Source organism: Leguminivora glycinivorella, chromosome 2 (genome assembly GCF_023078275.1).
Source record: "Leguminivora glycinivorella isolate SPB_JAAS2020 chromosome 2, LegGlyc_1.1, whole genome shotgun sequence".
Classification (NCBI taxonomy): domain Eukaryota; kingdom Metazoa; phylum Arthropoda; class Insecta; order Lepidoptera; family Tortricidae; genus Leguminivora; species Leguminivora glycinivorella.
The window spans coordinates 10,002,760-10,027,564 of record NC_062972.1 but is presented as its reverse complement, the minus strand read 5'-3'; the positions used below and the strand labels follow the sequence as shown (position 1 = coordinate 10,027,564).

General features: G+C 34.8%; 1 protein-coding gene across 2 annotated transcripts; it reads right to left on the bottom strand.

Moving 5' to 3' along the window:
- Positions 1–5,667: 5,667 nt before the first annotated feature.
- LOC125241177 (luciferin 4-monooxygenase-like) lies at positions 5,668–16,932 on the bottom strand. Of its 2 annotated transcripts, XM_048149530.1 has the most exons (9): positions 16,748–16,932; positions 14,299–14,506; positions 13,555–13,870; positions 13,266–13,425; positions 12,476–12,621; positions 11,900–12,032; positions 7,747–7,968; positions 6,259–6,429; positions 5,668–5,937 (listed from the first exon to the last, which is right to left on the bottom strand). In XM_048149530.1, the coding sequence occupies exons 1-9, from the start codon at positions 16,871–16,873 to the stop codon at positions 5,824–5,826; spliced, it is 1,596 nt and encodes a 531-aa protein (XP_048005487.1). In that variant the 5' UTR covers positions 16,874–16,932; the 3' UTR covers positions 5,668–5,823. The 2 variants fall into 2 exon arrangements, with proteins under 2 accessions (XP_048005487.1, XP_048005497.1); XM_048149540.1 differs by lacking the exons at positions 11,900–12,032; positions 12,476–12,621.
- Between the last annotated feature and the right edge of the window lie 7,873 nt (positions 16,933–24,805).

Sequence of the window (24,805 nt, the reverse complement as noted above, 5' to 3'; positions counted from 1 at the left end):
ATCACAGGCAAGTAACAACTTCAGTACAAAATCTGACACGCTCGGCCGCCATACAAATAAATGAACTCGTTTCTTCTATCTAAATCTAATTCTGTGCTAGAGCCCATCAAAAAATTCCAAAAACGGCCTTATTTATTATGGCGCAAGAAAAGGTAACAAATAGCCAAAAAAGCTAAACGATCCGACACAAATTATTTGATTATTATCCAGATTCTAAAATTTCGTGATGATTAATTAAGTTTTGAAGTAGAAAACAGTCGATTTTAATAGTATTTTATGCAACAGACGTTTAAAGGAGGTCATAAAAGACGAGTGGCGTGAGTAACAATTTGAGGCGAAGCCGAAAATTGTTATTTAAGACGCCATGAGTATTTTTTGACTCAGTTAAACACCGTTGCATAAAATACTTTTTCTACGACCATGCACTTAGTTTTTAATAGTTTTCTTGAATAACTTTCGTGAAATTCACACTGTTTCCTGTATTATGACGCAAATGTTTGCACTGTCAGCTCAGCTGCCCAAAGCCTTCCCGCGTACGCGCGCAGTATCGTTATAAGAATGCGTTGCCATGGTTACAGAGCCAAACAATGCGTTTTCAGTTTTTTCGATACTGCGCGCATGCGCGGAAAGCCGGCGGACGCTGGCTTTAGGGAATAGACTTTTATGTAGGGTTTTAAAGATCTATGCACGACCCTGTAAATGACGAATAACAGTTCGGGAGTAGAAAACGTTTTTTTAGCAATACCTACCTTTTAATTGAGTTATCTTTAATGGATAATTTTTTTTTCGCTAAATCTAGTTAATAACACTAGAACATTTAACTTAAATTACCAAATTGAAAGGGGGGCTTCTTTCCATTTTAGCATTTCTGATCCTGTTGCGTCTTAAGCGTTTATATTTAAAAACAGAGTCGCACCATAAGGGTTCATTTTGGTACGGAACCCTAATAAAAGCTCGGTGTCAAGTTTTCTCGAAACTGTTTAAATTGTATTATCTTATAATATTTTAGTGGTTTCGTTGCCATAAACAAGGCAGTTAGTCTGCCAGATTCCGCCAGCTTAGCACCAAGATTTTTAAAGATTCAGGAGATGCCCGAATACTATTGGTTGAAGTCAGTTTTGTAATTTGGAAAAAATAATTTAATACCGTGCTTATTGCAATACATCATTTTATACACCATAATTTCATAATTAGTTCACAATTCGAATGAAAATTTATTTAAACGATATAAGCTTGACCAATATTCGTATCTCAAATTAAATTGCCTGATCATTTATAAATATGTATGTAAATATTAAGCACTATAGACGCACCACGCCAGTACGTCAGATGGCGACTGTATAAGTACCTCCCTATCAAATAAGTAAAAATAAGATGGATATCGATTTGACATAGCGCTATAGCGTTATTTATTTGGATATGAAACAAACGGTCATACAAAAATATTCATACAGTTTCTTCTCTTTATCTAGACATATATTTTCCATTTTTCTTTAACAAATCTTTATAAAAAGCAAAAAGAATACCTATTTAACATATATTAGTTATAAAAGAATTTAATACTCACGTCTATTTTACCTGTGTGTGGGCAGAGTTCCATTCGTATTTTACTTATTTCCACATCTGACAGGCTTTCAAAACTTTACCTATTCCGTTTATGATTATTGAAACTGAACCTAAATATTTGAATTTTATCTGAAATTATGAGTAAGTTAAAAAAAATGTTATGTTAAAAAAATACATAAATATATCATTATTATTTCAGGTTTTGGATGATGCTCATGTAGGTATATTTTGGAGTATAAACCGCCTGTGTTGTGTCTAAACTAGGTATGTACTAAGAGCAAGTAATACACGTATGTATAGGTAAGCGAGCACATAAGCAGCATTTATGTATAGACTTTATACTTGTATTATTATTTAGAAAGAGCGTTATTAGATACGCGGACAGTTTCGGGCGCTTGAGTGTTGTTATTATAATTGAAATCTTCTTTTACATTGTAACTACCTATCTCCGCTATAACGTTCAGACTGAAGGATTTTTGACAAAGAGTGGCGTGAAAAGACGGAGGCATGGTATTGCAGATTCACGAGTGAAATGGCACATCTGTTACCGGTTCCCTCGCTCCCCTGACTTGTAATAATGGAATTAACGAGCTGGTTATGAACAAACGGCGTCTTCATTTCCAGCAGCCCGTTTATTCGTCCTTTGCCCTATTTCACTGCCACTCCATTTCACTGAATAAAATAATGGACTCGACATTGAGTTCATTTCAAAGGTCTCCTTCACGTCTGCGAAAAGTAAGTGCCAACATTAATACGATAACAATATACCACCTCTGTAATGCGGCATAGGCCGACAATTTGGCTTTGAAGTTCTATCGGAAATGTTCATTTCGAATTCAGACTCCGTACTTCATCTGCATATAGCTACATAATTTACGCACACCGCAACAAGCTATTCTGTGAAAATAACACGTAATTTACCAAAACAATTCCAGTTTAATTATGTTTACAGAGAGATATATTAACCAGAAAACAAATCGAATTTACGCTGTCACAGGGACAAAATCCATTCACTAAATAGCCCCATCTCGTATAATGGGAGCGACCCCGTAATCCAATTAATTAGCAGCGAGATGAAACTACACGCTAGTTGCACAATATACATCTCCGGGCCGTCCGCTGCCGCCGCCGCCGCCGCCGCGCCTCCCGGCTCCTTGCACCGGCTTCTTAGATAGTGTAATGGAGGTGCTCAAAAGTAACATGACCTGTTTCAGGCCACTACGATTCCCTTGCGTGTACTGGCACACGACATAAAACCAACACGTTACAATGAGACGAAAGAGCTTGGGTTAAGAAATATTAATTTTTATTAAAAGTTCTCCCTCATATGTGTGTGATCTCCTCCTCATATGTGCTATGTGACAGTGAATACTATCATAAGCAGATATTGTGTACCTGCTAAATTTCAACCGTTACAACTGTAAACAACTTTTTACCGGATAGAAGCATATTTTTAACAGACTACTATGTAAGGTTAACATTAAAATTTAACTTTCTTTTATTTTATATTGGTTGGAATAACCAAACCAATAATAACTAACAGTCAAGCAATAAATTGAAATATGTATTTACTACGGTAGCAGCTTCAATAAGCTCAGAAGGCCTACTCAAGTTGGTTTCGCAGAAAAACAACGAAAAGCTCTCTATCTCTATCAGACTCCCGGAAAAGCGATAGCGATTGTCACTTGCTGCAAACGGTTGTCATCTTAACCAAGCCCCCAGCTGAGTTATAGATCGTTTAGCGCAAAACTGTAAATCAGCGTAATCCGGCAAGTGTTCGACAGACGTACCGCGGGCGGCTGTTTGTCGTCGATGTCCTTCAATAAATCACCGACCCTTGTCCGCGAATACACAATGGACAACGAGTCAAAATGTCAGGCAAACCCAACAGATCCTGCGGCCGGGTGTATTACGCAACAATGCAACAAACACTTGACAGTCTTTGTAAACCACGCCACGTCGGTGCTGGAAACTTGATTGCTGCCAGCATATAAATATCGATTTCTTGTGTTCGTCTAGCCATACATCATAATCATTTTGCAGAAGCTATCTATCATGCCTGAAAACTGTCAGAGATGTTGTAGGTACATCGAATTTATTGAGTTTGCTGCCCGCGTGAAAGTTGTATTATCGAATATACACTTGTGTAAAAAGTCGGCCTTCATTTGTAGAATAAGCAAAAAATATTAAACAAGTTAAATAAATGTTTAAATAATTATATAAATATGTTGTAGTGAAATTACAACTTTTTTTAAACAATACATACTAGAATAATCGTAATCCATCAACATTTAAATATAAAAACCTTTTTTTTAACTACGATATTGTTCATTTTGTTTTTGAAAGTTTATCTAACACAAATCTAACATACTGGTTTAAAACTAACATACCGCATTTTGATGGATGGCTTTTTCTAACTAAGAAGTTTCTAAGTCTTCGGAGTTTTGCTCACTGCTGAAGTACGCCGCTAAACTTTCACTGCACTCAGCGGTTCTTGATACCGGGAGGGTTAATCGATTGTCTTTGTCTAGAATTAAGTGTACCAATAATTAGAATTGATAATTAATCACCGATTCATAAAACATAGGTTTTATCAATTATAGGTAGCAGTAAAGTTACTGCTATCCGAATGCCGTGGTGATTATGCGCAATATTGTTTTACTAATGTTCGCTTCCACTCTTCACTGTTATTTTGAAATATTTTTTAACCCGACGTAAAAACGACAGGGTGTTATAAGTTTGGTGTCTGTCTGTCTGTGTGTGTGTCGGTCTGTGGCATCGTAGCTCCCGAACGGATAGAGGATGAACCGATTTAGATTTTGTTTTGTTTTGTTTGAAAGCTTAATTAGTCGGGAGTTTACTTAGCCATGTTTAATGGAAATCGGTCTACTACATATGTCGGTTATTTTTTATTTAAATTTTGTGGTTAGGGTAATAAACATGGAACTAACTGTACATATGCTTGTTACCTAAAAATGCCTACCGACTCGTGTCACTAGCCAAGTATGCAGCTCAGCAGAAAGCGTGCAGTATAAAATATTTATAATTCGTAGCAGTTTGAGCCGTTATAAATTGAGTGGCAGTATTGTGAAGGGAGTTACGGCTGCACTATATCCACGGAGCCAGCGCTTCACGCTTCATTGGCTCGGGCGGACTGCGGCGCACTGGAATCTACCTATCGCACAACGTGCCCTTGCATTTTCATTAATGTTGATGTCATAATACCATGCACAGGGGAGCTGGAATTAGTAGCAAAATACAGATATCTTAACAAAACGTCTGGAATGATGACTTTTAAGTGAAGGCTTAGTCTTTGTTATAAAATAAATTAATTAGGTGGGTACTATCTAATTTTAAAAAATGGAACGTATTTATAATCCAACTCGACGTTGGCAATATATTTCATTGTCACAGATTTATTTGATAGTATCAATATGGTAGTTGACATTATCTATTCCTGAGGGTTTTGTATTTTACAATCGAGATGATGAGAGAGTTTAGGGATATTTGAACAATGCTTGAATGTTCATATTGTAGGTACTTGTATTTAAGTTAAAAATGAAAATAATTCACAAACATTCTTGATAAAACAAAAATCTAAAGAATCTGGTTAATTACGTATATAAGAATAAATGTAATAGCTATTCATTTTCCAAGCTGTTTCTTTTATCTCAAGGAATAATTAACCTACTCCAAAGTTAAGTCAATCACGAATGTTTAACTCGATTTTCTTTTAAGGGACCTATTACATGCCGCAGGGACCATTTTGGGGCTACAATCTAAATTGCTCTGAGGTAAAACGAGTCAATTTAAATGTTAAAAGAGATTCATTAAAAAAAAATTGACATTTAAACGACTGACCAAAATTTTAATTTCCCAACTTGGACTAGACGATAAAACTAAATGTGCGCATATTTTAAATTAGATTTTTTCTATGTTGATCATAAAATTATTTTTTTTTTGAAAATACACACGACACTAACAACTGACGACTATTTAACAACTGCACGCAAATCCACACGATTAAATTCACTTCAATGTCGATGTACAGTCAGCATCAAAAGTAGCGGATCAAATAACGCTTTAGTGAATAACTACCAATCTCTAACAAAAAGATTCGTGTATTCGTTCTAACAAAATGTATTCAGGATGCCAAATGATATTATACGAATAATGACAATAAAAAAACACAGCTGCGCATAGTACCTACTTATACATATTACATAATTATTTTAATTTGTATCAATATTTTACTCGTTATAAGGTATTCAATATTTCTCGTAAACGACGACGAAGAATTTTTCCTCTCGGGTTTCTGGGCAGTTCGGGAACAAACACCACGCCGCCTCTCAGTTGCATGTACGGCGATACCTACACATTAAAAATGTTAATTTGATGATATAAAAACCTCTTAATTCTTATAGGTATATCTTATGAAGAAAATTTGGATCACAATTAATGTATGTATTTAAAAATAAACATATGTCTGCTTTTTACAAAAATAACAACTACTCATTCATTTAGGAATCAAGAAAAATGAATTGTTATATTTGAGGAATATTACTTTTGGGTCTGGGCGTCCGTGCACTATTAATTTTGCCTTATATGAGCAGCTATATGATGAAGCCTGGGTTCTACGATTCGGTTCCTGCGCTGTCCTACTTAAAATAATGCAAGAGGTAAGTATCAAACCTCTGCAGACACGTAGTCGATGAGCTCCTGTTCGGATACGCTAGCTCCGGGTTGCCTCACGACGAAGGCCGTGGGCTCCTCGCCGATGTCGCCCGCCGGGTTGCCCACGACGCCCGCCTCACGGACGCCCGGGTGTAGTAGCAGGATCGTCTCCAATTCTAATGGAGCCACCTGAAAGTTGATAATCGAGGAATATTTTATATTTTTTATGCCAAGAAATTATTTGTCCAATAGGTGTTACGAAGGGTAAATGAAAGACGAGCCATCCTGAAAACGATTGAAAATAGACGCGGAAAAATTATCGGACATTTGATGCGACACGACCACTTTTTTATTACTATTCTGGAGGGACGGATTGGACGTAAGAGAGGTCGAGGAAAGCCCAAACGCAGCTACATGGACCAAATAAAAAAAAAGTAGGGGCCGTGTCGTATCAAAGTGTCAAAGAGCTGGCACAGGATAGAAAAAGCTGGAAAATACTCCACCGACAAGAGATTAACTCTTAAGTTTATGATGATGATGAATAAATTTTAGTTCACTTAAATGTGTAGGTTCCTTAAATTTTCTGTTTTTGATTCGAATTTAGCAATTTGACTCGAAACCTCCAGAACCGCTGAAATTGCTAGTTTGTTAGGAGAAGCTACGCGATACCAACGGTAGACTGGTTTCATTATTAAGGTAGGACGAGTAGGTGTACTCATAGACTGAATCGGGAAAAGGAATATTTATTTGGGCTATGAGGTTATCTGAGGATACTAAATCTCTTTTGGAGAATGCGTAGTTCATAGTTTAAGGCCAACCACCACTAGTTTAAATAATTTACGAAATATCAAATTTATTTAATAAATTTAAAAGTGGAAAATGTCTGCCTTGGGTGAGACTTGAACTTACGGCCTCTGGACCGATACTCCAGCGCTCTGCCAACTGAGCCACCAAGACTTCAACCAAGCCAGCGAAATTTTTCACCACTAGTAAATGGGACCCGTAGCGACATCTACCGTAAGAGTGTTAAACTTCTTAAACGGCAACCGGAGTTCCAAGTCATATTGGAAATTCACCAGTTACGATGCGCTAACCATGCTAAATTTTTAACTTCTGATTAGCAGAAACGTCTGCAATCGATGCCACTAGGCTTTGAATAAATTTAAAAGTGGAAAATATCTATCTTGGGTGAGACTTGAACTCACGGCCTCTGAATCGATACTCCAGCGCTCTGCCAACTGAGCCATCAAGACTTCAACCAAGCCAGCGAAATTTTCCACCGCTAAGGTTAATGGGACCCGTAGCGACATCTACCGTAAGAGTGTTAAACTTCTTAAACGGCAACCGGAGTTCCAAGTCATAATTGGAAATTTAGCATGGTTAGCGCATAGTAACTGGTTCAAGTCTCACCCAAGGCAGACATTTTCCACTTTTAAATTTATTCTAAGCCTAGTGGCATCGATTGCAGACGTTTCTGCTAATCAGAAGTTAATAATTTAATAATACCTTGTTTCCGTCATATGAGATTATTTCCTTCAGCCTATCAACAATGTAAAAATATTTGTCTTCGTCATAGTAGCCCAAGTCTCCAGTTAAGAAGAATCCCTGGTCATCCAGGTACGTCGAAGGCTCAATACCAATGTAACCTTTCATAAACACGGGGCCGCGCAGACATATTTCTCCTCGCTGGTTTGGGCCTAGTACCTCGCGCGTTTGTGGATCTACAACCTGTAATATTAAAAAATATCAATAAAACAATGAGGTTTGCTGCCAATTATAAGGCTTATATAGCTGTAAGTATTAGTATTTTATACAATCGTGATACAATTATACTTACAGAGCTTTTCAGTCGAGTACCATGTTTAGGGCACGAAGCTTGCTGAGTGGCCTAATAGTACGGTACAAGAGTGAACAGCTTAATTATATCACTATTGTATATAATACTTTTTCTATGAGTCATCATCTTCATCATCAATGGACGAACAATATCATCATTCAAGTTAAAATAAATGTTAATAGCGTCGTTCACCGTTGTATCAGCATCGAATTTCCTGGCAACCAATTGTTTGTAATAACTCTCTCTGATTGGTCGATAACGCGATAGATAAAAAAAATGTGTTTCAGATGCAGACAAAATTGCCAGGTATAGCAAATTAGTATAGAATTTTATGAAATTCTATTTTTGAAATTATTACAGTTAACTAAAGAGAACTGTAATGAGATATTATAGTTGACTAAGTGTCAAAGACTATCCAATACTAATACTTAAGTCAGCACTTATAGTTTAGTCTGTGGTGTCCTAATTGACAAACAAGTAGAAAAAAAGCTCCATCTTGAGCCGAACGGTATCGCACGCGACGATGGCAAGCGCCCCGACGGGATGACACTCATTCCATGGACGCAAGGAAGGACGCTTGTGTGGGACGCCACCTGTGTTGACACGCTCGCGCCGTCCCACCTACAGGTGACCTCCGTCAAGGCGGGAGCTGCGGCTACAACGGCAGAACGAAATAAGCGGCGCAAATATGCTGTCCTCGGCGAGGGCTATATATTTGCGCCGTTCGGCGTAGAAACTTTAGGACCGTGGGGGCCCAGCGCGAAACATCTTTTTAATGAGATAGCTCAGCGCCTCGTAGACGTCTCTGGTGACCAGAGGGCTGGCAGCTACTTCGGCCAGAGATTAAGTCTGGCCATCCAAAAAGGTAACGCTGCCAGCCTTCTGGGCACCATAACCTGTAGTGACGACTTAGGGAGTTTTTTTTATTTATAAGTTAATTTTAAGTTAGTACATAGTTTAGTTTAGTTAATGTATTTTCTTTATTGTATATATTTTTTCATGTGTTCTGCCTACCCCTTTATGGGATACAGGCGTGATTGTATGTATGTATGTATGTATGTTATTATTTTATTGAATAGAAAAAATTAAAGTCTTCGGCAAAAATTTTAATATTTGAAGCTAACATTTGTTTTAAGTCATGATGAACAATAAACAACAACGAAATGATTAAACGCCGTGTATTTAGACATCTATTATACATATTATACTTACACTGTGTGGTAAAATGTGTACTGATTTAAACTAACACGATTTGCACTCATAATTTTAGAACTAAGTGTTACGCGTTAAGTTCCGTTTAGCTCTAAAATTATGATGTGGTAAAATAATTATTGAAAAATGAGAAATAAATAAGTTTTTCATAAAAGACATGACTAAATTATTGTACGGTCCCTAAATAAAGTAAGGTACCTATGCTATACGTATTATTTTGCCAATAACTTCAACTAATCTTTGCTCATAAATCGCCAGTTATTTTTGTCGACTAATCTCTGACTCGATGTTGTAGGTAGCTATTAGTCGGCTTTTCCTACTAGTCGATACATATCAATACAATATCCATACTAATATTATAAATGGGTAAGTGTGCGTGTCTGTTTGTTTGTCCGTTCTTCATGGCAAAACGAAGGGACGAATTGTCGTAATTTTTTAGTGGAGATAGTTGAAAGGATGGAGAGTGACATAGGCTACTTGTTGTCTCTTTCTATCGCGAGCGAAGCCTCGGGCAAAATCTAGTTATCTATATGTCGCAGTAAGATAGATAAAGCCGTTATATAGTTATAACCCTAGGAATATAATTATACGTCGTAACATAGTTAAACGAAAGCGATTAATTGCTATCTTACTAGGAATATAACTATAATACGTTACTAGTTTAGTCATATACTTATATGACTGGATTCAGTTTAGTGAAATGATTGTAGGCAGGAGTGCGGCGGTGCGGCGGAGGTATAGTTATAACCCTAGGGATATAATTATATGCCGTAACATAGCTAAACAAAAGCGATTCCTTACCATCTTACTAGGAATATAATTATAATACGTTACTAGTTTAGTTATATAATTATATCACTGGATTAAACTTAGTCTAGGGATATAATTATAATACGACTCTAGTTAAGTAATATAGTTATATTACTAGATTAAGTTCAGTAGTATAATTGCGCCTTTCGCCGCCATAAAATTACCGGGATTTCCCGGGAACACAAGAACCGGGAAATACCGGGAGCATGCCCTAACTGTTACGTTTTAACTAATATAGCTTGGATTCGTTTGTTTAGTAACCAAACCTTGTGTACTATGTTCGATACAAAATAAACCTTGTTCTAACGTCAGTGACGGTGTTGTTATTCCAAATCGTCCCGCTATACGTATTATAAAACACTGATTTAAACTTTCACTATTTTTACACATATTTAAAATTGCAAACGGGACTTAATACATAGTAATACGCGATTAAGTCCCGTTTGCAATTTTAAATACCGTATTATAATTATATTCCTAGTAAGATGGTTATGAATCGCTTTTGTTTAGCTATGTTACGGCATATAATTATATCCCTAGGGTTATAACTATACCTCAGCCGCACCGCCGCACTCCTGCCTGCAATCATTTCACTAAACTGAATCCAGTCATATAACTATAATTATGACTAAACTAGTAACGTATTATAGTTATATTCCTAGTAAGATAGCAATTAATCGCTTTCGTTTAACTATGTTACGACGTATAATTATATTCCTAGGGTTATAACTATATAACGGCTTTATCTATCTTACTGCGACATATAGATAGATAAAGCCGTTATATAGTTATAACCCTAGGAATATAATGATACGTCGTAACATAGTTAAACGAAAGCGATTAATTGCTATCTTACTAGGAATATAACTATAATACGTTACTAGTTTAGTCATATAGTTATATGACTGGATTGAGTCTAGTGAAATGATTGTAGGCAGGAGTGCGGCGGTGCGGCGGAGGTATAGTTATAACCCTAGGGATATAATATGCCGTAACATAGCTAAACAAAAGAGATTCATAACCATCTTACTAGGAATATAATTATAATACAGTATTTAAAATTGCAAACGGGACTTAATCGCGTGGGACTTAATTTACTATGTCTTAAGTCCCGTTTGCAATTTTAAATATGTGTAAAAATCGTGAAAGTTTAAATCAGTGTTTTATAATACGTATAGCGGGACGATTTGGAATAACAACACCGTCACTGACGTAGAACAAAGTTTATTTTGTATCGAACATAGTACACAAGGTTTGGTTACTAAACAAACGAATTCCGCACTACACTGCTACAATTATACTACTGAACTTAATCCAGTAATTTAACTATATTACTTAACTAGAGACGTATTATAATAAAATTATATCCCTAGACTAAGTTTAATCCAGTGATATAATTATACAACTAAACTAGTAACGTATTATAATTATATTCCTAGTAAGATGGTTATGAATCGATTTTGTTTAGCTATGTTACGGCATATAATTATATCCCTAGGGTTATAACTATACCTCAGCCGCACCGCCGCACTCCTGCCTGCAATCATTTCACTAAACTGAATCCAGTCATATAACTATAATTATGACTAAACTAGTAACGTATTATAGTTATATTCCTAGTAAGATAGCAATTAATCGCTTTCGTTTAACTATGTTACGACGTATCATTATATTCCTAGGGTTATAACTATATAACGGCTTTATCTATCTTACTGCGACATATATATACAATATTATCTAAATTACAGCCGTTGATATCTATTGAATATATGTATAAATGCGTATTATTTAGGTACTTACTTTTAAAGTTATTCCAGGAGATGCCATACCGACACTTCCTACTTTGGGGCCCTTGGTACCCCAACTCTCTGACGTAAGTTCGCCTGATTCGGTCATACCGTATCCTTGTAATAATTTTTTAAGCGTCGGAAACCTATTGACAATAAAATTTTAACTCTTCTTGAAAAAACATAAAATCATGGTATATAATTTTGCTTATTAATTTTAGACATAGTACTTAACTCTTTTAAATATTCTACGGAGATTTAATTAATCAAGAGGATGTCCGACCGGCGCGGCGGTGATTAGTGAAAAGCAAGTAGCGTTGAGCGAATTTTTTTTACGCGCGCGAATGGTTCCTTCCAGAAAAAGGACTCACTCATTAGCGGTAAGCTATTAAAAACAAATCTTGTGTTTTAACGTAATTAACATGGACACAATTTGTTGCATGAAAAATATAGCCGGTTGCTACTTTCGCTTTCGCGCCGCTGGTCATGGATGTAGTTATAAAAATTGTTTCTGAATAAAATGTTGGTGACATTTAGATAGACAACCATAATGGAAATTGCGGTTCAGTGAATATTTTACTAGAATCACCTTCTTTTGATAGCTTCAATCGTTCTTCCATGCAGGGGTGATGAGCGACAGTAGATAATTTTTAATGAACTTATATCATACCGGTCTACTTGTTCTGCTTTAGATAAGTAACCAACGAGTGATGGTACCAACATAGTAATGTTTACCTGAAATTCATAATTTTTTTAGACTATCGTTAATACTAGTTTTCAAAATTACTAATAGTTATGGATCGGTGCACTTTAACAGATAATTTAGCCATAAAATGTTACTAGTGTCTACCGATTGGTACTTATTGTCCCAGAGCTGTAACCTCTTTTTGAACCTCTAAGACCTCTTTTTGATACATGACAGCGTCCACAAAACATAAACTCGTGTAACCTAATGAAATTTTAAATAAAATCCTGTAATAATATTTAAAAAAATCAAGTACTTAAAAACAATATTTCGCTTACTTTAAACATAATCTAACACATGTTACATTTTTGCGGATCTTCGTTAGTGAGTATTTTACGATATTAATTTATAACGCAGGATTTACTTATTATGTCATTTATCATTCATTTTTATTTTTAAACTAGTGCTGTGGCAGTCTGTCATTTCGATTCAAATGACATTTCAGTAAGTTAATAGAAATCGTATATTTGTTTAAGCGCCTCCTTGTACATAGGGCCTAATCGATTCAACCAATTCGAAATTAATCGTTAGATTTGGCAAACGATACGTCTTAGCCACATCGCAACATACTTCAAAACAAATGTGGCAAAAATGTGAACTTACAAATCCGGGACAATAGTAAGTAATGTATTACCTGACATTTCTGAATACTTTTCAAGAGGTTTTCAGGTGTAACACTATCCACGTAGACAACTCTTCTTCCCAAGGAAAGGAACTTGTAAGTCATGAAGGTGTCGTAATTATGATACCATTCTCCGAATAGAAACATAGTTTTTAGGGATTCGTCTTCGAAACTGTAAATAACAACAAAATACTTACAATATGATTTTCGTTCTTAAACTGGTGCCAAAATATTACTTCATCTGATTTGTACCAATCGCACCTTCTATTTCAAGTATTTATGTACTTAATTATTTACTTACTCTTTTGGTAAACTATTTAAGATGCAATTTAAATGTGTTAGTTGGACTCCCTTCGGCATACCAGTCGTACCAGATGAGTACAGGATAAGAGCGGTATCTGTTTGTCCTTGTACAGTAGCTGGCTCAAAAGTGCTGACATTTGTTTGTTTTGTAAGAAAAGTCTTCAAAGATAATTCGATATCATTGCTATCGTCAAAACAAATAAAATTTTCTATAAAATCCATTGTTTTCAAGACGTCTTCATATGTTTTCCAAAATAATGCAGAACAGATGAAATATTTTGGTCTGGTCAAATTCAACTTGTGCTTTAAGCCGGCTGAAAACAAAACAGGTCATTTAATAACAACCAAAACATCTTGTAAACCGTACAAAACTAGCCTTTTCTTAGATTGGGAGCCGACGCTAAGTTTTAATGATTATACTGATTACACGTTATACAAAATAAGAAAGAGGCATCAATCTCTCACAGAAATGGACATTAAAAACTTGTTCCATTTTATTTATTTATACGTCGAAACTAATTGAAATTCAGGTTTGAATTTCAAAATATACAAGTACAATGCATGTAGTATTAATTTTCTATTTTCTATTATTCTAGAAAATTAAAAACACAAAATAATGTAACATCTGTTATCGCGTTCTATTTTTAGTTATACCAAATGGTTTGTATAATTTTACCGACTATTATTTACCACGGTAACAAATGACACATATAATTGAAGATAGTAATCGTAGTATGCTGACCTCTTCCACTTTGTAAATCATATGGCGTATAAGCTGCCCCGCTAAAAACAACAGCTACGGCGGTGGGAATGAACAGTACTCGTTTTTCGCTGCCAATGCCAACAGTATCACCAGTCTTCACTCCCAAGTCTGTTAGAGCAACTGACAGGTCTACAGCATATTGGGTAAAGTCCTTGTATGTTATAGCCTCCCCCGAAAGAGCATTTTCCTAAAAAAATAAATAGACTATCTAGTTGAATTCTAGGATGAAACGATAACACAGGATTAAGTACAACGAACGGGATTATACACATTCATCATATTTACAAAATGTAACACGGTACTCTACGGTAGAGAAGTATAGGTACTGCTCGCTAGTCCCGGTTTCTTTTTTTTAATCATAAACATGAACATTCAAAGAAAACGTAACCAACTGAAATCACAACTCTACAAGATTATAGCCATTCAAAGTTGAGACGCTACGGGAGCGAAAATGCTAAAATGGAAACTAGAATAAATAAAATTATCGAAAAAAAATGTCCATTAAGAACAACTCAGTTAAAAGATATTGCGAAATAGTACATTTCAGTACAGATGGTCGTTTTTTTACGCACTAGTTCGAGAAGTGGTTTATTATATGCCAGGTCGAAACTTCGGAGGTTCATCTGTACTGAAAAACATCGTACAATACACGTGCGAAAAGGAAATTCGTAACTCGTGTCGATTTAAAACACTCCCTTCGGTCGTGTTTTAATTTATCGCCACTCGTTTCGAACTTCCTTTTTTACGCACTTGTATCGTAATAGTATCGTAAATGTGATGAAATAGTACATTTCGATACAAGTGCGAAAAAGAGGAAGTTCGAAACGAGTGGCGATAAATTAAAACACGACCGAAGGGAGTGTTTTAAATCGACACGAGTTACGAATTTCCTTTTCGCATGTGTATCGAACGACGTTTTTCAGTACAGATGGACTTCCGAAGTTTCGACCTGACATATAATGAACCACTTCTCGCACTAGTGCGTAAAAAAAACACCATCTGTACTGAAAAATCTTTAAAATCGAGGTTCCGTTCTCGACTGTTTCCTCCTTCAAAACTTATTTATACGGAACGAAATTTGAGAATCTGAATAAAAATGAAATAATCTGTGAAGGACCGTTTAGATTTTATGGCTGATTGTTACCGATCTTGAGTATCACCACAGAATATATAATAGTACAAGTAGTATCACACCTTTTTAACCGCCGCCTCAAATCTCTCAAGGAAGGTGGTTTTCAATTCGTCTGTATGTTTTTTTTTTATGTTTGTTCCACGATATCTCCGTCGTTACTGGACCGATTTAAAAAAAAAAAATTTGATTGAATGTATATGCATACAGATTGGTCCCATTTTTCTCAGATTCCAGTTCTGATGATGGGATCCTGGAGAAATCGAGGGAACTCCTCAAATCTGAAAGGCACACATATGGTGGTTTTTGTGTTTTTAAAGGAACAGCATGCATTTACGTCCGGAACAGTGACATTTGGTGCAGTGGAACTGCTGATGATGGTCAGAACGGAACTCCTCAAATCTGAATGGCACACTTATAGTGACTTTGGTATTTTTATAAGAACAGCATGCACTTACGTCCAAAACAGTGACATTTGGTGCAGTGGAACTGCTGATGAAGATCAGAACGGAACTCCTCAAATCTGAACGGCACACTTATAGTGACTTCGGTATTTTTATAAGAACAGCATGCACTTACGTCCAAAACAGTGACATTTGGTGCAGTGGAACTGCTGATGAAGATCAGAACGGTACTCCTTAAATCTGAACGGTACGCTTAAAATGACTTTGGTTTTTTTATAAGAACAGTTTGCGTTTTCGTTCAGAACAGTGACATTTGGTGCTGTGGAACTTCTGATGATGATCAGAACGGAACTCCTCAAATCTGAACGGCACACTTGTAGTGACTTTCGTATTTTATAGGAACAGCATGCATTTAAGTTCAGAACAGTCACATTTATTTGTTAGGATATTTGTTCTCTTTGTTAATATGCTTACATATTGAGTTTTCAAATTTTGTCAAGCTCGATTTCTTATAATCGGATATCGGATTCATGAGGAATTGAGGAAACTCTTCAAATCTTAACGGTATACGTATATTCATTTGTGTTTCCATCAAATAATCAAAGATTTATATTAAAATCAGTTTTAAAATATACGTCCACATTTCTACATAGTCCAACATTCGCAAGTACCTTTCACCAGAACCCCAAAAGCGGCGGTTTTTTTCTTAAAAATTATATTTTTAAGTATTCTGTTGCGTCATACTTACTATTTTTTTAAATAGTTTGTCGTAGATAGTTTTTTCGATTTTTGTAATTTCACTCTTAAACTCGTTAAATTTCCTGATTTCCTTTAAGTACCTAGGTAATGTAAATTTTCTTAAATAAAGAACTAGGTGTCTTACTTATAGACTTACCACGGCCACTTCGTTAGTTTTATACGCTTGTTTTAGCCTCTCCAATATGTATTTGCCGAAATTCAAGTGCGCCGGTACTTGAACATTTTGATCTCCGTAAACGTAATTGATGTTATACGAGTACATTGTGATAAAATTTTAATATTTAAAGAATTTATTAACTCATACAGTCTGCGAATGCAACTGCAGTTGATAGAAATATATTATAACAATACTTTCGTTTGCTCCTTTATATATTTATTCGTCTTAGGACGATAAAGAAAATATTATTATTATGACCAGAGGTATCTTATTCATTAACAACTTGTTATCTCTGTATAAGTCAATAAACCTTTATTGTATTCGTTAATTAATAAGGTTATATGTAGGTATGCGTAGGCGTATTTTGCTTATAAAATTTTATACCGGAACGAATCAGGTTTGTAGGAAAACATGTCATTGTTACAACAACCCGTTATCTTATTTATTTTGAGAGAGGTATTCATGTACCTACACTGAGAGAAAATACAACCAGTTTTCATGTTCGTTCAACAAGTTTTTTGGTTAAAATAGCGCCTACGTGCTCTTTGGTTCAAACAACAAGCTACTTGTCATTTGAATCGGCAATATATTTGAATCAACAAGTCGATTTTATAAAAACAACCTGACACATATTGTTTTAAACATACGTTTGGCTGATTCAAACGGATAAACCGCAACAAGTCGAACTTGTTAAATTCACAATGCAAATTTCTCTCAGTGTAGAAATAAAAAAGTCGTATTGTAACAAATCCGTCACGGATATGAGTGTGTGGGGATAAGTGATACAGAACTTGTCGCCAACGGGATCGATATTGCGAGTGTTGCAAGTCCTACTATTGACAATGATTAATTATATATTTGCCTACCTACACATAGGAATTTGTTCAAAAATTTACAAAGCGATAAAGGCAACTCGTTAGAAAATATTGCATAAAAATTCTCTGAAGTCGGGGTTTTGTACACGACCAATTCCTTGTCAAAACTTGATATTTACTTACCACTGCTACTTCCCTCCTTTCGGATGCTTCTTTTAGCCGCTCCAAAATGTATTTGCCAAAACTCAAGTGCGCCGGTACATGAACATTTTGGTCACCGTACACGTATAAACTGTTGCTAAGCATTATAGAAGGTTGCAGAGCACAAGTACGTTGTCAAATGTATACTGAAGCAATAGAATACTACGCTTTATATTACAAGTACATATTTCTGCCCATCGAATGTTAACTAATTAAGAATGATAACAATTACTTATTGAGATTCATAACAATTTGTCTAATGTTGTTCATTTAGAGACAAAAACAAATATTTCAAATCTCATTTGTTAACTATACCTAGGTACCTAATTAATGACTGGGGTTGGCAACTGTCTAGGTTTGTTTAGATGTTGCCATCATATGTTATTAACCGGCTGAAGAAAGCGTTATTTGCCTTCTGTAGATAGGGTTTCAAAATAATTAAAATGAATATATGTAATATACCTAATGCCCTTTTTAAAATTAAACTATAACATTTTTTCTAAAGTTATTACTCAATTTAACTATTGCAAATCACCTGGGTACCTACACATACAGATGACAGGATTGAGTGAAAGAAGCTAGTGAAGGCCTCTGTCCAGCTTTGAGACACTAAAGTACTAAGGCTAGTAAAAATGGACAAATTTGTCTGGGTGAGCCTTTAGAATCAGAACTGCGTTCCAAGCTTAAGGACTCCGCTTTGATTCGCTCGCTTGGTTTATCTTTGCTACTTTAAGACAATAAATAAATAATTTGATAATTTAGAAGTCAGCCTTTAGGTACTGCAAATAGTATTTTATACAGTTGTGTTATAATAGTGAGCTTTCCAGTCAAGTACCGTGTTTAGCGTTCAGCGTTCTTAATACAAGGATAACTAAACCATGGATTACCAACGAGTAAAAAAATACGAATAAAACGGATTCAACTTTTAAAGCCGTAAATTGCTAAGTATCGATTGGCCCAGACAGTAAAGGGCACTGCACCGAGATTGTTCCATGTTACCTATTAATGGGAATAGCGGTCTCGGTTCTGTTCGAGTAGTTACTCGTTCACATTGTCAGACGTGAGTAGAGTTGGCAAAATAACATGCTACGTCACTTATGTGGTGTTTAAAAGACCATATTTTGTTACAGTATTCACAAGCTTGATAAAATAACGGCCGGTTACAGGCCAATTAAGACATAAATTAACTCCAAAACGATATTACAAATATAAGTCGACATTATAACGAATTACCTGTGTGGTGACGGGCTAAGAATTTTACCACCCCCTTTCTTCCCGTGGGTGTCGTAGAAGGCGATTATGGGATATGGGTTAAATTGTGGTGTAGGCGAGAGGCTGGCAACCTGTCACTGCAATGCCACAGTTTCGTTTTCTTTTAACCCCTTATTTGCCAAGAGTGGCCCTGAAGCTTTAGTAGTTTCATGTGCTCTGCCTACCCCTTTATGGGATACAGGCGTGATTGTATGTATGTTGTATGTATGTATGTATAACGAATTAACCACTTTAAACTGTGAAGTTTTGTACATGGTCATGTTTACATTCACTAGGCTAGACCGGTAAGCCCGGGTTTTTCTGGAACGTCATCGCTTCGGACTTCTGTGAGTCAAGCGTCGGTCTAGTGCAACCGGGCTGAAAGTTTGGAAGAATGGTAAAATGATGATGTTTTCAACAGACCCGCTACATTATATTCTTGGCGTACCAATAAAGTTAACCTTTCCTATTTATACACATACATTCTGGTTTTATGTGCTGTTTGTAAATTAAGAAGATATTAACGTACGGACGAAATCCTATTTCCTTAGTTTGATCTCTACATTCCGAAGAAGGTTTTCACTCAGTTGATTAATATTTATGTAGAACAAATAAAAATCTTTGAATCTTTGAATCTTTTACTGACACTACATATTTTTTTACTATTGTAAAAAATTAGGAGCAAAAATTCATTGCACGCATAAATAAAAACTCCTTCATGTTAGAATCGCTCATCCACTCTCCTCTTAACGTAAAGCTCGATTTCAAGTTGTAAGTATATTTAGCATATACAAACTGTTTTCAAAGTAGTTTTACTTAATTGTGGGTAGATAAATACTCCAAAGTTCTTAATTACACAGGGCAAGGTAGACCAATTAGTACCTAAAATTATTTATAAGAACTATAATTATGTCAACACGAGTAAGTGAAAACCATCATTATTTATTGACATCAATTGACATTATGTTGAATTTTTTCTTGCATTTTCTTCTTTATTATAGAATCTCGTACAAGCTTATGAATAGTTTAATTAATTAAATACTGATACTTTAAAGAAAAAAACGTCTTTGCCTTTGGCTAGTCTGTGGTCAAGAGTAAGCCCATTTATAATAATAATAAAAAAAAAAATACAAAAAAAATGTCTTGAACAAAAAATATTAAAAAAGACCTATGACGCTGGGCATTGGGCAATGAGTATACCTAAATGTCTCGCACTTAAAGCATTTGATTGGTTGACAAGCCATTTGTCTAAGTGGATTCCCTTTGTGGGCAAGTGGAGAATGCTCGCGTGCAAGAAATTCTAGCTCGATAAATCTGTCTCTATAGTACAGACACATTAGTGGACTCTAGATACAGGCTGCTGTGGCAAGCGTCCAAAGGCACCTTACTTCTCATTAGCAATTTTCAATTTAGGTACGAAGAAGATAGTGTTAAAAATATTAAGTACGTACTTTTTACGAAGAGAATTTTCTGAGTCTTGTTGATATCTGATTGATATATGACACTTTGACCATTCATATTTTAAGTTTCTCAACCATATACGTACAACCTATCATATTAGTTACATCTATCATCTCTGCATTGGATACTTAGAATTTTTAGTATCAACCTATAAAATAAATTAAACATGAAAACTCGGCTACCGACTATATTTAATTATTTCTAAAATCGAAGTATTATATGTACCTATATATTAGAGGTCTTCTAAAACCATTATATAGACGATTTCACCTTTCAAGCTATCTACTGGACTTTGAACTTTACCTGTAGACCTTTGACGCTACTGTTTAAACATCTGTTATACTCTGCGACTCTTTTTGCTGGTGTAGGAGCTCAGAAAAGGTCAAATAAGGCATTGAATGAACAAAAAATTGTATTTATGGTACATTATAATTTGTTAAAAAAGTCTTCTAAAAATAATTTTCATGTCCTTTAGCACAATTCATCTTTATGTCCTTGAGGTGTAAATATTTATAAAGTGGAAGAATCTATATTTTTGAAGCAGGTAGGGGTGTGGTGGAGTGCTAGGTTCAGTTCAACGATGTTTAAGGTTATTAATAATATTAATAACTGTTTAAATTTAGGTTCTCTCGGGAGGTTCTCCCTCAAAATTGACATCTAAAATTTTGGTGTCTCTCTTCTTAAATCCATCCTTGGGACCTTAAGACCAACCCTGAGAATATCTCTTTTTCACGCCACGCCGTATTTTTAAACCTACACAGTACACTATCTGGTACATAATATATGTCCTCCAAATACTGATCTTTACTAAATACTGAACGAACCTGTAAATTTAATTTCTATTCAATTTAGTGTACTAGATACAGTCAGCTCCGTTATGATAGTTTAATTTAGTAAACAATAGTTGGAAAGTGTGATAAATTAAATCCGTTTTCTGTCAGGCATATTTTATTTAATCATTTTGGCAGTTTTCTTTTAGTGATTATATTACAAAAGTCTAAATAAATTAACTAGACAGCAGTTTCTAATTATTCTAATACACATTTACATTAGAGCCAAATATGAACATAATCCGAAACTGCATAATTAAAAACATAACATTTACACAAGTCTACTAAAGCGAAGAGCGGTAGGATATGTAGGCACAGACAATATTTCCAGAGTTCAGTGTTAATACTACTTCTTCAATGCAATGTACTTACTAAAATCTATTACCTGAAGCACTTATGTATTGTATAGGTACAAATTGTCGTTGTAGTTCAAAGCATTTATACAAAATTGATTATTAAAATTAAACCTACAAGCTACCACACACACATTAACATGTTTGATCACAGCTCACGTGGGTGTTATCATTCATTCAGGTCATGACACTTACTTTAATAAACAATAAGTAATGTCACATAACAGTATGATTTATCATTTGGACAGTAACATAACAAAACAAAATGGGCGCTTAATTAAATTATTAATAGACATAGGTACTTGTATGGGATGAGCAAATTGTCTCACAAGGAATGTGTTAGCCGTGTAATTGGAAACACGTCACTTTATACGGCAATTTTCGGGAAATCCAATCCATTCTCATCGATCTTGAATGTATTTATATCTCACGTCAAACTTTGTTATACCTATACTAACCAATGTGAAAAGCTTAAACTGGACGCTCGCTCGTTAGTGGCCTAGGTTCCAATTGGTTGACTGTACTTAAACATATGTACATACGTACCTACTTCTGTAAGTATAGATAGAAAAATCGCACAGCTGCACTTCTAACTTTTCTTTGCATAGAAATGTTACTGTATATTCATGAAGCTTGTATATAAAGACTGTACACGATAAAATCCGGCCATACATAATATGGCAAATCTTATAATAGAAAGTTAATTTTCAAGCAGGACCGTTTCCATATAATTTGTGGATATCAAATATCAACCTACAAATTAAAGATATAAACATACCATAACGTTAGTTGGTCTATGAATTTTAGCAGTGTATATCTCATGGTACCAATATTTTTTTGTACACTGTCTTCTGGCAGTCTTTACAAAACTTTCCTGTTAAAAAGATTTTTTAATGTTTAATTATATTAGCCAAAATATACCTGATGATAATATACTGATTCCACAATAGTAAACATTTTTCTGATTGTAATAAGATTATGAAAGTTCTGAGGTTTTCTAACTTTGCTGACCGACTTTTTGACACTTTTTGGCTTTCCCATACAAAAACTACTTTCAGTGCTTGGAGTAGAAAGCCTTCCTGACTCCCAAATGTCGAAATGAGTTACAATAACTATTTTTTTTGGTATGATGACATTCTAATGCGTGTAAAGCGGCTTTTAAAAATATAACTACTATTGTGAAAAGTGGGATAGGAAGCCTGTGAAGAGTGTCAAAAAATGCTGGACAAAAAATGAAATGTACTATGGACTGTATTCGGCGAAAACTCACACATACTCATGCATTACAACGAATAGCTACTATTATTACACAGTTTAAGATATACTGGTTAATAAAAGTACAAACATTACTTCAAAATGTGGATTGGCCGGATTTTATCGTGTACAGTCTTTATATCATCGTCCTGTCTAATGTGATTGTAAGGGCCTATTACATTTTTTGCAAGTTATGAACAAAAGCCTGGATCTAAGGTGTCTAAGTTTAAACTGAAATTTTTTTTTAGGGAAAATCTACCATAATATCCTATAACGTCGCCGCGCGTGCAAAATTCGCTATGTGATTTTTAACGATTTTTCGTTTTCAATGCCATTTTAAACCTTATTTCCAAATACATATGCTCCAAAAACAGCGTCGAGCTCATTTCAGTATTACAGGTTTTATCAAAAGTAGGTATGTGATGCCCATACATTGAATGTTCCTCCTATAATCGCTAACTGCAATAAATCACATAACTACATTATCTTCTTATAACAGCAGTTTTGGAATTGCGCCTGCTATGTGCCTTATGACACATAGCTAAATTTATGGAAATATTGTATAAAAAGATGTGTTAGATGTTTGTGCCCGATTTGTACAATCTCATACACAGCGATAATTTTGTACTATTTGTAGAAATCGTGAATGTTTCCAGATCGTGTGTTTTGCGTCACATAGCAGGCTTTTCTTATAAAAATCTAGCCTACTCTCTTAAAACTTGTTTAAATGGTGTATGGTAGGTGGGTTTGTAGTCAAGTATAACCTCTATAAATGAGACAGAGAGTGTAGTTTCCCTTTTTATTGAGACAATTTATTAGTGTTTAGTATAATGACAAATTTCGTGTAGGGTTCAGTGCGTGTAAACGTATATTACAAACTATCGAAATACGATAAAGTTATGCTAAGTAACTTAAAAAAATAGCAATTGATTTAACATTGCATTGGTAAGACATCGTTTTGTATGAAATTTTGTGTGATAAGATCTATCTATCCTTTCTGGAAACATTTTAAAATAAATAAATGAAAATAAAATGTTTGATAAATGAAAAAAAGCTGACTTGAGAAATCACACAAAGTTTTGAGTGACAAAGATTTTTTATCGTTTTCGGATAAAAAAAGAAAAATGGAACCCTTACACAATTATGTACTTTCTTGTCAATCCGTTTATCAATTTGTCAATATTATTTATTTCGGAAAAACCCTATACTCAAGTGTACTGTACCGTTCCTTGAAGCTGTAAAAAAACCTTATTTCTAAGTAAATACAACATAGGTTAATTGAGTTGAAAAAAAATCTACACTCTCAAGGAAGTCAAAATTAATAGGGTACTTCCGTTTGACCTAAACTATGAAATTTGGAAAATAAATCGTCTTACACCATACATGATTATTAATATAGTTGTGAGAAAAAAAATAGTAAAATATACACGTAACCTTCGGTGTTCGAGCCAGACTAGCATTATCCGGTTTTTTTAAGTTAAAAAATGCATATTGAAATCCTATTCAATACATAAATGTTTACATAATACCACATTGAGCAACTTTGTAACTGAAATAACCTCCTTTCATAAAAATTAATGGAAAAAATATATTATTATAGTTGTAATATATTGGTAGTAATATATTAATTTAATCGAGTTTTTTATTATAGTATTGTGTATTAAGCTTATAGTATTAAATCGTGTTTTTTCTGAAATAATTAATTCGAAAATGAATTGCTAAATTACAAATAAACAACAACATAGTTAATTCAAATCATATGATTAAATAACCATGTGACGATAAAGTGCACAAATTGTATTTTGTTCCTTAAGAATAAAATCTAGTTAAGTGATTGTAAGACACATACCGGTTTTTTACGACTCAAATTAT